General features: G+C 39.1%; 1 protein-coding gene and 1 pseudogene across 3 annotated transcripts in view; one reads left to right on the top strand and one right to left on the bottom strand.

Moving 5' to 3' along the window:
* Positions 1 to 17,904, top strand: part of PDS5A (PDS5 cohesin associated factor A) — a 101,360-nt gene that overhangs the window by 26,129 nt on the left and 57,327 nt on the right. For all 3 annotated transcript variants that reach the window (XM_054729414.1, XM_054729410.1, XM_054729421.1), the window contains exons 3-8: positions 1,536 to 1,739; positions 4,862 to 4,948; positions 5,447 to 5,544; positions 7,437 to 7,563; positions 11,629 to 11,709; positions 12,562 to 12,702. In XM_054729414.1, coding sequence (XP_054585389.1) covers positions 1,536 to 1,739; positions 4,862 to 4,948; positions 5,447 to 5,544; positions 7,437 to 7,563; positions 11,629 to 11,709; positions 12,562 to 12,702 — 738 coding nt within the window. The remainder of the gene's footprint in view (positions 1 to 1,535; positions 1,740 to 4,861; positions 4,949 to 5,446; positions 5,545 to 7,436; positions 7,564 to 11,628; positions 11,710 to 12,561; positions 12,703 to 17,904) is intronic.
* LOC103284997 (40S ribosomal protein S7-like) lies at positions 3,727 to 4,591 on the bottom strand (annotated as a pseudogene).

Consider the following 17,904-nt stretch of genomic DNA (forward strand, 5'->3'; position numbering starts at 1 on the left):
AGAAGGGTTCTATATAAGATGATTTCAGGTGGCCTTGCTAGTCCTACCAAAGTGAATGTTATGATTATCTTTGATCTCTAAGAATTCCTAAGTTTCGGGTACTTATCTTCTATATCATTCTCTCTCTCTCTCTCTCTTTTTTTAACTTTTTAAAAAATATATTTTTATTGATTTCCGAGAAGGGAAAGGGGAGAGAGAGAAAAAACATCTATGAATAGAGAGAATCATTGTTCAGCTGCCTCTTGCATGTTCCCTACTGGGGTTCGAGCCCGCAATCCAGGCATGTGTCCTTGACTGGAATCGAACTGGAGACCCTTCAGTCTGCAAGCTGATGCTCTATCCACTGAACCAAACCAGCGAGGTCTCTTCTGTATCATTCTTAATTCCAACTAGATAACAATCTCTACTAAAATGTTAATAGATAAACAAGATATAAGGCTTACTAGTTATTAAATCTCACAGGGATGTTTGTAACTTAAAAGCAGACTCTCACAGACTGTGACTATGTAACTAAACCAAGATATGAATTACAACAGCAGAATGTCAGGCGAAGGCTTGATATTATTGATGTTTCTATCTCTTTCCCTCTCCCTTCCTCTCTGAAATCAATAAAAACCTACTTTTAAAGAAATTTCAAATCATGAGGAAATGATCATGATTTCAAATCATGAGAAATGAAGAATTATGGGATGGTTATTTGCATCTTTACAGAGAAAACAAAACAGCATAAAATACACAAAAATGTTAATAGTGGTTATTTTCTGAGGCTGAGAAATTATGGATTTTTACAGTTATACTTTTTTGGCTTTTTAGAGTAATTCTAAAATGTGCATTTGTTAAATTTTGTAACCATAAGGAACAGCAGAGGTTATTTTATAACTAAAGCTTTTAGTCAGAAGTACAACTACATAAAAATATTTAAACACTGCTTTCTATTGTGAATTGCAAAACTCTTTTAAAGTGTGAAATAAAATAGCAGTTTTAAGGAGCCTAAATGAAGGCAGATTTGATAATAAAAGAAACATCAATAATATCGCAAAATATCAAATGAATTTGGTTGTGCACTTGAGGCCCAAAACATTTTACCTGCATTCGATATAAAATGAATTATGAGAATCTTATATTCTTCATAAATCTGGTGCAAATGCAGATAATGTGTCTGTGAGTAATCCAAAAGTTGATACTTGTTCATGCTCATGTCTTTACCCAAATTCTTAAATGGATATTTACAAAATGTGATTTTGAATACTCTGATACTAATTGATTATTCGATTCATTTGTGTTGTAATGATAATTTTTAAAAAATATATATTTTTTTATTTTAGAGGGAGAGATAGACACATCAATCGGGTTCCCCCTCCCCAACCCCCACTCCCACATATGCTCTGACTGGGAATGGAACTGTGACCTCCTGGTTCATGGGTCAATGCTCAGCCACTGGCCGGTCATAATGATAATTTTTTAAAAATGTATGTCCACCACTGATTTCTGAATATCAGATGTTGATTATATTTTTCTTTTATACATTTTTACAGATGGTAGTAAAAACTTTTATGGATATGGATCAGGACTCAGAAGATGAAAAACAGCAGTATCTCCCACTAGCCTTGCATCTTGCATCTGAATTTTTCCTCAGGAATCCCAATAAAGATGTGCGTCTCCTTGTAGCATGTTGTTTGGCTGACATCTTTCGAATCTATGCCCCAGAAGCTCCATATACTTCCCATGATAAACTTAAGGTAAATACAATCTTTACAGAATTGGTTTACTTTTATAGTTTATCTTACCTTTAGGAACATAACTTTAATATTGTTCATCTTGTCATAGTAAGATTATGTCATAAGCCCTGACCGGGTTGCTCATTTGGTTTGAGCATTGTCCCGATACACCAAGGTTGCAGGTTCATTCCCTGGTCAGGGCACATAAAAGAATTAACTGATGAGTGGATGGATGAGTGGAACAACAAATCAGTGTTTCTCTCTAAAAAAAATTAATTGAAAAAATTAAAAAACAAAAAAAATACTTTATTGTAAGTTGCAAAACAAGCTTTTAATTCAGTTACTTTTCATTGAGTATCTATAAAAATCCCTGACATTTTGTGAGATGTTGAAAATATCAAAGCTAGTCCATATTTGCTTATATCTAACCTTCAAGATTACTCATCACAGAGCCCAGATGGCTGAATTGAAGGGATAATAATGTATTAATGACACCTTTTAAAACAATGGTATAGCCCTACCTGCTTTGGCTCAGTGGATAGAGCCTGGGCCTGGGGACTGAAGGGTCCCGGGTTCGATTCCGGTCAAGGGCACATGCCAGGGTTGCAGGCTGGATCCCAGTAGGGGCGTGCAGGAGACAGCTGATCATTGATGTTTCAATCTCTCTCTTCCTCTCCCTTCTTCTCTGAAATAAAACAAAAAAACACATACTAGTATTTAAAAAAACAACAGTATAACAACTTGGACATTCAAGTGATTATTTTCCCTGCAAGATATTTTACATGCAAAACTGTTCATCTTGGTGATTCTGCCTTTGTTTGAAATGTTTGAGGAGCTCCTTTTTTGAATTAATCTTGAGCTGATTTCATATTTTGAATAATTTTATTCTTGGCAAATTTTAATCCTCACTGCTTTCTACATACACACACACACACACACACACACACACACACACTAGAGGCCCGGTGCACGAAATTCGTGCACGGGGGAGGGTGGTGTCCCTCAGCCCAGCCTGCACCCTCTCCAATCTGGGACCCCTCGAGGGCAGTCAGACATCCCTCTCACAATCCAGGACTGCTGGCTCCCAACTGCTCGCCTGCCTGCCTTCCTGATTGCCCCTAACCACTTCTGCCTGCCAGCCTGATCACCCCCTAACCACTCCCCTGCCAGCCTGATTGATACCTAACTGCTCCCCTGCCAGCCTGTTTGCCCCTAACTGCCCCCCCTTGCAGGCCTGGTCCCTCCCAACTGCCCTCCCCTGCTGGCCATCTTGTGTCCACATGGGGGCAGCCATCTTTTGTGTTGGAGTGATGGTCAATTTGCATATTACTCTTTTTTTTTAGATAGAGTGTGTATACACACACACACATTTCTTGATTTTGGAGAGGAAGGGAGAGGGAGAGAGAGATAAAAACATCAATGTTGAGAGAGAATCACTGATCGGCTGCTTCCTGCACGCCTCCTACTGGGGATTGAGCCCACAACCTGGGCATGTGCCCTTGATCGGAATCGAACCCAGGACCCTTCAGTCCACAAGCTGATGCTCTATCCACTGAGCCAAACTAGCTAGGGCCTGACTGCTTTCTTTTAAGTAGTCGTAAAATGGGTTTGTCCCATATTAATATTATTTTGGATTAAAACTTCTAAAGAAAGCTTATTAAATAATGAAGCACTATCATCCTGAAAAGTACAACCTTTGGACCAATCTATTACTGTTTTTGTTCCACACAACTTTGAAGTCACACGTCAAATTCAAAAGTAGGTACTGAAAACTATTATTTACATGTAGGAAATAGTAACAGAAAGACTTGTGTCCAGGTCCTCAAAATGAAAAATAATTGTTTGCTATCATGCACACTACAGATAGTAAAATGGAAATTCTGTTGTAGAAGAAGAGTAACAACACATAAATCTATGGTTCTGTCAGAATGAGAAAGCCTAAAATTTTGTAGTGGTAATATTTATTTTTTGCTTCTACTGAGAATAATATTTTATTAGTCATTTTTGTTTACAGCTGAAATTCTGGGAGTTCAAAATTAACATTCTTGCCCGTTGAAGAGTCCCTGCAGGCCTGGGTCTGCCCCATCTGCCCTTCCCTGCAGGTCTGATCGCCCCCAACTTCCCTCCTCTGCCATCCTGGTCCCCCCCAACTGCCCTCCCCTGCAGGCTTGATCGCCCCCAACTGCCCTCCCTTGCAGGCCTGGTCCCTCCCAACTGCCCTCCCCTGCTGGCCTGATCGCCCTCAATTGCCTTTCCTTGCAGGCCTGGTCCCTTGCAGGCCAGCAGGGGAAGGCAGTTGGGAGGGACCAGGCCTGCAAGGGAGGGCAGTCTGGGAGCTTATAGACACCAGAAAAAGTTTCAACCTTGTGCTCCACATTGTTCTGCTGGGCTTTATCCAAATGAGCCTTTAATGAGCCGGCTGCCATCCAGGTTCATGCGAAGTCTCTTGCCCACAATTTCACTTGGGAAAACCAAGTCCTCCAGTCATGCATGGCTATCAATTGTGCAGCTCCTGGGATGTTTTTGCTTATTCTTTGTACAGCTTTTTCGAGTTGGCTTAGGCAGAATTCTCCTGAGTGATAAAGACAATGTGCTTCCCACTGAACTTTATCTCCAACTCTCATACCAGCTGGACTTGGACTTTTTGGAAAGACTTCAGTTGAGGAACCAGAACAAAGATTATAAATAGCTTTCCAACTGCCACCAGCTTCAACATCCTTACTCACTGTGATGTTCAGCTCCCATAGCTGGTCCTTGAGGTCCGAGTTTATCTCCAGCCTCAGCAGAGCTTGGGAGCTGCTGGACATGAACTCTTCTGGTTTATTGCCGTTGCGCTTCATGATCTTGGTGCTCAAACTGAGCGTGGCCTTCTCCCTCAGTGAGCTCCGGCCTGAGAAGAGGCCTACATCTCACTAGAGTTTATCGAATATGCTCTTTGTTTTTGCTTTTAAAGGATGTAATTTTATATTTGCTCTTTTCCAGTTATTTTGAATAGGCTAGTCTCAAGTCATTTGGCCAAAGGAGAATTTTCTTTTATTGTACTTTTTAAGAGAGAATAAACACACACACACAAAATTAGTGTATTGTGAAAGAATGATATGTATTTGTGTCTAAATTAATATATTTTATCATTTTTTTAACAGGACATATTTTTGTTTATTACCAGACAATTAAAAGGTTTGGAGGATACAAAGAGTCCGCAGTTTAATAGATACTTTTATTTATTAGAGGTAAAAAAAATTTTTATTTTAAAAATATCACCCTGATTCACATAGTAGAAAATTCTTAATAGTAATTTTATAATGTTAAGTGAATCTTTGTTTTATACCAACCTCACTTAATAAAATGTCTTTTATTTTATTTTTTTGTTCCTCATGTCCTGAAAAGATAAAGTAAAACTGTTATATTATTTGGGACTTTATTTTCATACTTCTCTATTTTTTTCTAATCCAAAAAGGGATTAAGTTGAATTAATTTTCATTGCTTTTTATATTTTGTATGTTATATATGTCTTAACAATTTAGTATTTTTCAATTAGAGAAGGTTAATGCCAAGGTTAATGTCTTTTTAAAAGTCAGAGTACATGACTACTTTAACAGTTGTAATTTTGTATGTTGGACTTTTATAAGTTTTAAATAGATTTTTAATTCTAAAAATTAAGTTTTATTAACAAGTTTGCTTTTGTGTAGCTTTTGTATGTGTAAATAATTTTTATTTTTTTATTTAAGAATTTAGCTTGGGTTAAATCATATAACATCTGCTTTGAATTGGAAGATTGCAATGAGATTTTTATTCAGCTTTTTAGGACTCTCTTCTCAGTGATCAAGTAAGTTATTTTTGAAGCATTTCTGTTTGACTTTTTTCTTGCTGTGCTTATACACTAAGATCTTGTAGAGTTATAAGGAAATGTTTTTCTTAGAAGACTTAACATGAAAGTATTTGGAAGGACATGCAAAAGGGGTGTCTTTCTAAAAGTTATAGAAAACTGTATATAATCACATGACAAATTTTCCACCAACATTTAAATTTTTCATCTGTACATTTTACCACTAAATGCCCAGGATGTCTGTTATACATTATTTCAAATTAAAATTTTTTTTTAAACTATAGATGAGAAGAAATACATAAATTATATTAAAATTTAATGTGGTCTTTTTTTAGATATTTTTATTGATTTCAAAGAGGAAGGAAGGGAGAGGGAGAGAGAGAGAGAAGCATCAATGATGAGAGAGATCATTGATCACTGCCTTCTGCACGCCCCACACTGGGGATCCAGCTCACAAGGTCAACACTCAACCACTGAGCAACACTGGCCAGGCTAATTTGGTCTTGATTTAAATTTTCCTGCATCTATAGCGGTATAACTAAATTATAACATTTCTCTTGAATTGTCTTTGCATATATATTTTGACAAGTGTGAAATTGGACAGGTCAAGTCTTTAGTTAAGATGCAGACATAAGGAGAGGTCTAGATGTTCTACTAGTTAAAACATTTTTTTAGTCAGTCTCTTTAGGTAAGCTTGTATCAGCAGTAGGCGTATTTATTGAGGACTAGTTGACTCTTCAACTGGTTAAGGAAGCAGGACCAAAACTGATTCTTGGTTTTATACCTTGTTGATCTTTTTGATTGTTTGAAATTCTTTGAGAGATAACAGGATGACATTTTTAGAACCTTCTAGTCCAGTGATGGGCAACCTTTTGAGCTTGGTGTGTCAAACTTCGCCAAAAAACTGAGACTGAGCATAACTCGGGTAGTGTGTCACTTTGAGGAAAAAACTAACTCCAAGACTCTAGTCGCAAATGTTTCATCCTCAGCAGCAGCAAATGTTTCATCCTCGGCATGCGGCCGCGTGTCATCAGAAATGGCTACGCGTGTCAGTGCTGACACGCGTGTCATAGGTTCTCCATCACTGTTCTAGTCTAAGTTCCCATAAGCATTTTATATCAAACTTTCAATTTTAAGTATTGGTGAACTAAAACTTCTAGTGGCAAATGTATGCAGCGTAACTTACTTGCATGTAGTTTATGACTTAGACTTTTTTGTGTGTTTATTGTTTAATTTGGGGAATGTATTAAGATCTAAAAGGATGAAAAACTGCCTTCATTATCTTGTAATATTTTTGTTTTCATACTTAAAAATTTTTTTTTTTAAATATATTTTATTGATTTTTTACAGAGAGGAAGGGAGAGGGATAGAGAGTTAGAAACATCGATGAGAGAGAAACATCGATCAGCTGCCTCCTGCACACCCCCTACTGGGGATGTGCCCGCAACCAAGGTACATGCCCTTGACCGGAATCGAACCTGGGACCCTTGAGTCCGCAGGCCGACGCTCTATCCACTGAGCCAAACCGGTTTCGGCTGTTTTCATACTTAAAAATTTTTTAAGCTGGAGCCATGTAAACATAAATGGTCTTTCAAGTTGACATTTTTGTTTTATGAATTTAACTCATTGTTTGAATCCTAATTGTGTAAGGACTTAATTCATTTTAAAGTTCTTTGTTTCTATAAAATGCTTTACAATAACTTAGGGCTATTATAATAGTCAACAGAAGGAAAAAGTATATAGAGCAGCCAAAATTCCTTTGCCAATATTGGCATGGTTCCTTCAACCGAAAATTCTTATATATCTGACACAGTTGTTTTAAGTTGGGAAGTTTTAATTTTCTTTTTGTATGCCTGGATTTTTTTTATCTTCTGTTTCTTCCTCTTTTTTAGCAATAGCCACAATAAGAAGGTACAAATGCATATGCTAGACTTGATGAGTTCTATCATCATGGAAGGTGATGGAGTTACTCAAGAATTATTGGACTCCATTCTTATTAACCTCATTCCTGCACATAAGGTCTGTATATATGAAAATATTAAAAGTTAATATTTAAAGGTAGTACTAAACATAAAACAATTATTTTCTCCATTTGCCATCCCACGTAATTATCCCTACTATCATTATCTAGCCCAAATAAAATTGAGTGACACACATCAGTCTTGGAGCTATTATTGTTTTTAGAAGATACATTGATTAACATATATTTTCACTCAGTTAAGTGCTACCTATTTTCTGGAAAATTAAAAAATCTTTCAAATTCACTACTCAGATCTAATCTGGGAATTATAAGGGGTTAGAGTACTGTCTTGGTTAGTTTGTTGTTGTTTTTTAAGAAAGAAAATGTATTTTCTCCTTTGTAACGTAGGTGTGGAGCATAGGAATTTGTATTTTTTCTTAGAACCCATACCCTACAGTTTTCTTAGGCACTAGCAGAAAAAGATTTCGGCAGAAGCAGGAACTATGGATAATGTTAATCATTGTTATTAATTAACATTAGTAGGGGGGTTGTGTTTTTTGTTGTAGTAGTAGTAGTTGTTGTTTTTAATATATTTTATTGCTTTCAGAGAGGAAGGGAGGAGAGAAAGATAGAAACATCAATGATGAGCCCTGGCCAGTTTGCCTCAGTGGATAGAGTGTCAGCCTGCGAACCAAAGGGTCCCAGGTTCGATTCCAGTCAAGGGCACATACCTTGATTGCAGGCTCCTCCTGGCTTAGACCCTGGTCAGAGCTTGTGCAGGAGGTAACCAATCGATGTGTTTCTCTCACATCGATTTTTCTCTTTGTCTCCCTCTCTCTTCCACTCTCCCTAAAAATCAGTGGAAACATCCTCAGGCAAGGATTAACAAAAATAAATAAATGAACAAACAAGCGAACATGATGATGATGATGATGATAGATAATCATTGATCTGCTGCCTCCTCCATGTCCCACACTGGGGATCCAGCCCACAACCCAGGCATGTGCCCTTGACAGAATCAAACTGTGACCTGGTTTATAGGTTGATGCTCGACCACTGAGCCACACCAGTCCGGCTTAACATTAGTTATTAACATTAACTGTAGATAATGTTAAGGAGAAAGGATGATTCACAGCTGTGTATTCCTCCCTGTTTCCTTTTTTGGTTTCTCTCTGTTAGGTCCTCCTAAGGAATTGAAGAATTTGTCCCCACAAGCTCCACCACTGGGCTATCCTTAGGCCTACCCTACTAATGATATTTATCCTCCTACTTTTTTCTCTAATGGTTCACTTAACTATAATCAGATGTTAGATGTAATTCATTATAAATTCTTTCTCTCTTGACTCTCTGATTCTCTAAATACCATTTGCATTTTATTAATTTAAATGAATCTGTAATTGGTCAAATTTTTGAGTATGTTAGGCAAAATAAGAGAGGAAAAACTTTGAGAGAAATAATGTATTTGGTGTTTATATTCTAGTTAGTATTTTTATGAGTAGGAAATATACCATTTATTTTATTTTATTTTTTATTGATTTTTAGAGAGAGGAAGGGAGAAGGGAAAAGAGATAGAAACATCAATAATGATGAGAATCATTGATCGGCTGCCTCCCATGTGCCCCCTACTGGGGATCCACCTGCAACCCAGTCATGTGCCCTTGATTGGAATTGAACCAGGGACCCTTCTTCAGTCCACAGGCCAATGCTGTATCCACTGAGCCAAACCATCTAGGGCAATTATATACTATTTAAAGAAATACAAAAGTTGCCTTAATTTTGAGCTAATCTTATCCTTTTGCCAGTAGAATAAAAGCCTGGAGCAAGGGTCAAAAGTCTGGCTCACAGCCTGTTTGTGCAAATAAAGTTTTATTGAGCACAGTATGCTCATTTATTTTTATTTTGTCTACTAGAGGCCTGGTGCACAAAATTTGTGCACAGGGGAGGGAAGGGTGTCCCTCAGCCCAGCCTGCACCCTCTCCAATCTGGGATCCCACTCACAATCCAGGAGTGCTGGCTCCCACCTGCTCGCCTGCCTGCCTTCCTGATTGCCCCTAACCCGCTTCTGTCTGCCAGCATGATCACCCCCTAACCACTCCCCTGCCAGCCTGATTGATGCCTAACTGCTCCCCTGCCAGCCTGTTTGACCCTAACTGCCTTCCCCTGCAGGCCTGGTCACCCCTAACTGCCATCCCCTGCAGGCCTGGTCCCCCCCAACTGCCCTCCCCTGCAGGCCTGGGTTCCCCCCCCCCAACTGCCCTTCCCTGCAGGCCCGGTCACCCCCAACTTCCCTCCTCTGTTGTCCTGGTCACCCCTAACTGCCCTCCCCTGCAGGCTTGATCGCCCCCAACTGCCCTCCCTTGCAGGCCTGGTCCCTCCCAACGGCCCTCCCCTGCTGGCCTGATTGCCCACAATTGCCCTCCCTTCAGGCCTGGTCCCTCCCAACTGCCCTTTCCTGCTGGCCATCTTGTGGTGGCCATCTTGTGTCCACATGGGGGGCAGGATCTTTGACCACATGGGGGCAGCCATCTTGTGTGTTAGAGGGATGGTCAATCTGCATATTACTCTTTTATTAAATAGGATAGAGGCCTGGTGCATGGGTGGGGGCCAGCTGGTTTGCCCTGATGGGTGTCCCGGATCAGGGTGGGGGTTCTCTTGGGGCGTGGGGCGGCCTGGGCAAGGGGCCTGTGGTGGATTGCAAGCCGGCCACGCCCCCTGGCAACCCAAGCGGAGGCCCTGGTATCTGGGATTTATTTATCTTCTACAGTTGAAACTTTGTAGCCTGGAGCGGAGCAAGCCTTCTTTTTTTTTTTTTTTTTTTTCGGAGCCAAGCCTTCTGCTCGCTCCGTGGCAGCAGCCATTTCTGTTGGGATTTATTTATCTTCTATAATTGAAACTTTGTAGCCTGGAGTGCAGGCCTGGGCCGGGCGGGGTGTGCAGAAAGCTTGGCTTCCTCCATCACTGGGGAAACCCAAGCCTCCCTCCTGCTATTTCTGTGGCTGTAGCCATCTTGGTTGGGTTAATTTGCATACTTGCTCCTGATTGGCTGGTGAGCGTGGCTTGGGGGTGCAATGGAGTGATGGTTAATTTGCATATTACTCCTTTATTAGATAGGCTGGCTGCTTTTACCTTACAGCAGCAGAGTGGTATAGTTGCAGCATTGGCCATATGGTTTACAAAGCTTACAATTTTTACCATCTGGCTCTTGGTATAGTTTCTTTTTGGGAGAGGTGAAAATTGATGTTGAATGAATCTCAATTTGGTCTAAAACTTCAGAGTATAGAGATGTTAATAGGTACTCTCCAAAACAAGAATTTCCTTTTCAGTAAGTTTTTAAATATTAAGTGTGTGGTTTTTTTCTAGTCATTTTTAGACCCTTTAATATTTTGTAGTGCATTGGGAATCTTGAAGAGTGAACATAGTATTCAGCATTTCACAATTATAATTTATTGGCAGTTTTACTTGAAAAACTTTCTAGATCTACTCTTCCTCATAGCATATGTTGATCAGACAATGAAATACTGAGATCATGAGTTAGAGAGGGGTGTGTGTGTGTGTGTGTGTGTGTGTGTGTGTGTGTGTGTATTAGGATACATGGGTATAATTGCCAATTTAAGTTGGTTAACAAAACCAAAAGCCTGTGATTTTGAGTTTAATAAAACTAAACTTGATATAGTTTATGACTAACTAATGTACTATTTTAGTTTTTTATTCATAATTGTGCTATTTTCAAATTCTGCGTTTAAGACCACTTGACTAACAGATATTGGGTAAAATCTTAACTGGGATTCCATTGCATTTTTAAAAAATATGTTTTTATTTATTTCAGAGAGGAAGGGAAAGGGAGAGAGAGAAACATCAATGATGAGAGAGAATCATTGATCGGCTGCCTCCTGCACACCCCCTACTGGGGATTGAGCCTGCAACCCAGGCATGTGCCCTTGATTAGAATCGAACCCAGGACCCTTCAATCCAAAGGCTGACGCTCTAATACCTGAACCAAACCAGCCAGGGCCCATTGTATTTTTTGCTTTATATTTTGTATGTTTGAAGACCATAGTGTTCTAATGGTGCTAGAATAAATTCACCAAATCATTTGTAACTTTGCATATTTGTATTTTTTTCAGAACTTAAATAAACAGTCCTTTGACCTTGCAAAAGGCCTATTGAAAAGGACAGTCCAGACTATTGAGGCCTGCATTGCCAATGTATGTATTTCAGCCTTTATTCCATAATTGTGTAATTCTTAATCCATGTACTAATTTATTAGAAACTTTCACATGTGTTTATTTAGCCTATAAACAGCTTCATTTAGAACAAAATTATGTTGCCTTTCAAAACAAATATCTTTTGATGATACTACAGAAAAGTATATGCTTGTATCAGTTGCATACAACTGCCTCTTTAGCATTTTTAAATTTAATACTTTTTTTTCTAAGGGTGTATATGTTGGTAGGAAATGGAGGTTTCATCTAATTGTGCTCTTGACATTGTATTCTCTTTGTTTTTTCCTAACATTTTTTAAAATGATCAGTTAGCTTTTCTGTCACAGCTTTTCCTTCTCTTTGTCCTCTGACTCACAATGTATTTGACTTTCTCTGAGTATTTAAAAAAAATTAACACTACCTTTAAATAGTCATTATTATTAAAGTCATGGAAAAATTGGTCACATTCAAATAAAAAAGATTAAAACAAAATTTTTTCTCTTCTATTAGGAAATTTCTCTATAAAGTGTTCTATGATGAATTACATAGACTAAGTTGTTCTGTTTAAATGAAAATTAAGATTCCCACAAATGTCATTCTAACTTGAAAGAAAGCTAACAATCAGGTTTTTTTTACCTTTCTCTTCCATGTAACATTCATGATTTGATGTGTAAAATTTAATTTCATCTGTTTTGGTGACTGTAGTATCACATATTGTTTGAATTATCTGTTCTGTTTCATCCCCTTTAGTTGTATATATAATGCCTAATTATGTTTTTTAAACCCATGTTTATTAAAAAAACCTATCTAAGTTTTTAAATGAAATGGATATTTTTGTTTTAATATCTCCTTTAGTTTTTCAATCAAGTCCTGGTGCTTGGAAGATCGTCAGTAAGTGATTTGTCAGAACATGTATTTGATCTGATTCAGGAGCTTTTTGCTATAGATCCTCACTTATTATTATCTGTCATGCCACAGCTTGAATTCAAACTGAAGGTAGGACTGACTATAATTTTTAAGCCTTTTAAACTTTAAGAAAAATTATATATAAATTAGTTTTCCTTTAGCTGTAAAATATGAGTTCAATTTATCCTTTTAATATTTAGTTAAGGTATATATTTTGGAATCATTTGAATACAGCAGTATCTCTTATCTAGGTCATAGAAGAATATACATTGCAAAATTATAACTTAACTAGTTGTTAAATACCTGATGAACACAGTGACACAAATAATAGATATGAAATGTAGAGTATCCCAAAAACTTATGATACATGTTATTAAATGGTATTTAGTATTAGAAATGATTTTTTTATTTTTAAAATATTTCTATTGATTTCAGAGAGGAAGAGTAAGGGAGAGAGATAGGAACATCAATGAAGAGAGAGAATCATTAATTGGCTGCCTCCTGCACACCCTCTCCTGGGGAAGAGCCCGCAACCCGATCATGTGCCTTGACAAGGAATGGTGGAACAGTGACCTCCTGGTTCATAGGTCAAAGCTCAACCATTGAGTCATAATGGCTAGGCTAGATATGTTTTAGAGCATCAAAAGATTTCAAATTAAGTGCTCACAGGGTCTTGATTACAACTCTTTTACCCTTTCATAGTATAGAACAAGGACAAAAATTTTACTATATGACTTGGGAGTGTATTTTTTTTATAACTAAGCAAGAAATTTATAACTCCTTAAAAAATATGAAAAATTTGACACTTGATCTTCTATTCTAGCTTACACAATATAACACCTTAAGTTTGCTTAATGTTCTAGACTTTTTGAAAGGCTTTTTATATACAATATTTGATATGTAAATCAAGCTATAGCATAATTAGTACCAACATTACAGTTTATATTTTTGAGATAACAAGCATAAGATAAAATGTTTTGCTCAGCCAAAACCAGTTTGGCTCAGTGGATAGAGCATCGGTCTGCGGACTGAAAGGTCCCAGGTTCGATTTTGGTCAAGGGCATGTACATTGGTTGCGGGCACGTCCCCAGTGGGGGATGTGCAGGAGGCAGCTGGTCGATGTTTCTCTCTCATCAACGTTTCTAACTCTCTATTCCTCTCCCTTCCTCTCCGTAAAAGATCAATGGAATATATTTTTTAAAAAAATGTTTTGCTCAGTTATACAGTTAAAACAGATAAGAATTGTCCACATTATCTTTATTACAAGCATTTGTTATCTACATATATATAAAAGGCTAAGTGTCCATCCGATTAGTAGCTATGATGCTCACTGTCCACCAGGGGCAGACACACTCAACACAGGAGTTGCCATGACATGCAATGGCCATTTAAAAATAAACAGTGGCGGGGGTGGGGGTGGGCAATGGGGGCATAAGGATACATATGTAATACCTTAAACAATAAAGATTAAAAAAATAATAATAATAAATGACACCATGGATCTGGTGCCGACAAACCAACACTCAGGTTCCCCCAAGTGGGACATAGGCCGTGACACCCCACCAAATCGCAGCCGACACTGCCAGTACCTCATGGTGCAAAATGCGGCCCACAGCCTAGCCCAGCCCAGTAATGGTAACTGTGGGCACCGGGTTATGGCATCACGTAGCTACGCCCAGCTTCCTCTCCCTGGCGACTAGCCTTCTTGCAGTTTCTTCAGCCCAGGAACACAACTTGCTTTATAGCCAGGTGCAAACATTTTACACTTGAACCTAATATCTGTGAAGCATTTTCCCGTGCCTCATCTCATTTGATCCTCACAGAAGTCCTGGAGTAGGTAGATAGGCAACTCGGTGGAATCATATTTTCTTTTCATTAGCTGGAAAACGGAGATTTAGAAAGTTTAGAAACTTGACCCGACTGAAAAGAAGTAAGAAATGACTTCAGGTTTTCTCACTGCGCAGAATATAGTCAAACACTGCTGCAGTTAAATATTTTACCCTTTGTTCCCCCTGCATGATCTACAATAATAATCTGTTTTGTGTTGATATTTACCTGAATTGGAAGTTGGGGTGCTTCACTGGACTGGAAAAAATTTAGCTAAGTCAGAAAGCAGGTGTAATTAAGCAAGTTTATTTATATACTAGAGGCCTGGTGCACGAAATTCGTGCATGGAGGGGGGTTGTCCCTCAGCCCAGCCTGTACCCTCTCCAATCTGGGACCCCTCAAGGGATGTCCGACTGCCCGTTTAGGCCCGATCCCTGGGATCAGGCCTAAACAGGCAGTCAGACATCCCTCTCACAATCCAGGACTGCTGGCTCCCAACTGCTTGCCTGCCTGCCTTCCTGATTGCCCCTAACCGCTTCTGCCTGCCAGCCTGATCACCCCCTAACCACTCTGCTGCCAGCCTGTTTGCCCCCAACTTCCCTCCTCTGCCGGCCTGGTCACCCCTAACTGCCCTCTCCTGCAGGGTTGATCACCTCCAACTGCCCTCCCTTGCAGGCTTGGTCCCTCTCAACTGCCCTCCCTTGCAGGCCAGGTGCCTCCCAACTGCCCTCTCCTGCTGGCCATCTTGTGGTGGCCATCTTGTGTCCACATTGGGGCAGGATCTTTGACCACATGGGGGCAGCTATATTGTGTGTTGCAGTGATGATCAATCTTCATAGTACTTTTTTATTAGATAGGATAGAGGCCTGGTACAGGGGTGGGGGCCAGCTGGTTTGCCCTGAAGGGTGTCCCTGATCAGGGTGGGGTACCCTTGGGGCGTGGGGCGGCCTGAGTGAGGGCCTGTGGTGGTTTGCAGGCCGGCCACGCCCCCTGGCAACGCAAGCAGAGGCCCTGGTATCTGGAATTTATTTTCCTTCTACAATTGAAACTTTGTAGCCTGGAGCAGAGCCAAGCCTGGGGCTCCGTCCGAGGCCCGATGCCATTTGTGTTGAGGTTATAATTGAAACTTTGTTGCCTTAAGCGGGTGGGCCCGGCCAGGGTGTGTGGAAAGCTTTGCTTCCCCTGTTGCCGGCAGCAACCCTGGCCTGCTCTCTCAAGCTCCATTCTGCCGCCATTTGTTTGAATTTGTTTACCTTCTGTAATTGAAACTTTGTAGCTTGAGTGGAGGCTTAGGCCTGCAACGGCTGGCAGAAAGCTTGGCTTCCTCTGTTACCTGGGAAACCTTGCTCTCTGTGGCTGTAGCCATCTTGGTTTGGGTTAATTTGCATACTCGCTCTGATTGGATGGTGGGCGTGGCTTGTGGGCGTGGCTTGTGGGTGTGTCGGAGGTATGGTCAATTTGCATATTTGTCTATTATTAGATTAGATATAAAAGGCTAAGTTGACTCATGTGTGCACGATACATACAAAGCTCTCACTGGTACCAGTCGCATGCGTGTGTTTTGATCTGTCATTGTTGATTGTGAATTTGATTGACACTTCTATTATAGAGAAGGAGCGAATAGCAATATTAAAATATTTCTTCTAATTATTTTCTTTCAATGTGCACGAATTCGTGCACTGGGACACTAGTTTAGTATAAGGGACATTGGTAACAGGCTTCTAAGAAACTTTGTTGTGGAAAAATGTTATATAGAGAACATGGTCTTACTTGTTTATTAAGAGTTTATTTTAATAGCCTAAAAATGTTTATGTGCAAAGTTATTTCTAGATATAAAGTATTAAAATACTTTCTCCCAATGTCTGAATGTGAAAAGTCAAGCCCCTTTAATCCATAAACAAGATTGCCATGATAGATGATGGGAAGGATTTAGAAACTAAACTTTCAGATTTCCATGTATGGACTTAATGTAAACTGAGGGAAGCTAAACTGTAGTGATTGTTCATAGCGCATACTTTTGTAGGTTCATTAAATGTAAAGCAGAGGTTGCTAACAAGCTGAGTCCAGCCTGAAAATAGGCCTATTTCTGTGGTCAGCAAACTGCGGCTCGCAAGCCACATGCAGCTCTTTGGCCCCTTGATTGTGGCTCTTCCACAAAATACCACGGCCAGGGCGAGTCTTATTTTGAAGAAGTGGCTTTAGAAGAAGTTTAAGTTTAAAAAATTTGGCTCTCAAAATAAATTTCAATCGTTGTACTGTTGATATTTGGCTCTGTTGACTAATGAGTTTGCCGACCACTGGTCTATTTGATTTTTTTTTTTTAATCTCATAACAAAGACTTCTCTCTTTAGTTACTAACATTGAATGGATAAGTAAGTTTAAAGGTCAAATTTTGTTTAACAGTTCAGATGTATGCATTTTCTTTTATAAGGAACATCTGTAATAGTAGCAACAATAAAAAAAATCAGGAGATTTGGCAACATTGGTTCTATATGACAACAAAATGGCTAAAACTGAGCAGTAACACCTTCTTAAATGAATTAAGAACTCAGTTTACCACAGTCCTCAATTACTCTTAATTCCTTTTTTTTTTTTCTAATTCCTTTTTTTAATTAACACTGTAGTGAGTTAATGTTATTTCTGTTATAGTCTGTTTTAGTACCATATATATAAAACAAAGCCATTGATTTTTGTTTTTCTATGTTCATAAATAAATTTATGTCTTTTTAAACTTTATACTGAACTATTCTATGTCTAGATAATAGTAATGATGGAATATTTGTTTATTGTCTTAAAACAGGTGCCATCACCTGTGTTCTTATTTGCTCCTGGCTGCAACCCTAGACTGTACCAGTCTTACTTTTCTCATCCTGAATGAAGAAACTGAAATTCAGAGTAGTTTAGGTACTATCTATATATAATTAGGGTGCCCCTTTTTGAGTTGCCACTATTACTGTGGTGATTTTAGTGTAGCTATATCTTTGAATATAGCTACAACTTTTAATAGTTAAGAGGTCACAGGTTACAATTTTTTACTTTACTCTGTACTGGGCTACTTCTTACAACTATATATACTGTCCACTGCATGGGTCCACAAAGTGCTATTCTCTTATATTTCAGGGGTACCCTGGAGTTGTCCTACTTAACAGTCTTGGCTGTAATTATCATGAAATTTGCCACATTTTGCATTTAAGACTTTTTTCATCACACATACACACAGACATTTACATTTATTTCCCAAATTTAAAAGTACTGTAAAACAGTTACTATACTGCAGTGGCCAGTGGTGCTCAGTTGGTTGGATATTGTCCCATGCACTGAAAGGTTGCTGGTTCGATTCTTGGTCAGGGCACATGCCCAATTTTCAGGCTCCATCCCCAGTAGGGCTGGTGCAGGAGGCAGACGGCCAGTGTTCTGCTCTCACATCTCTCTCCTCCTCTCCCCCTCTCCCTTCCTCTCTCCTTA

The sequence above is a fragment of the Eptesicus fuscus genome, chromosome 2 (genome assembly GCF_027574615.1).
Source record: "Eptesicus fuscus isolate TK198812 chromosome 2, DD_ASM_mEF_20220401, whole genome shotgun sequence".
Classification (NCBI taxonomy): Eukaryota; Metazoa; Chordata; class Mammalia; order Chiroptera; family Vespertilionidae; genus Eptesicus; species Eptesicus fuscus.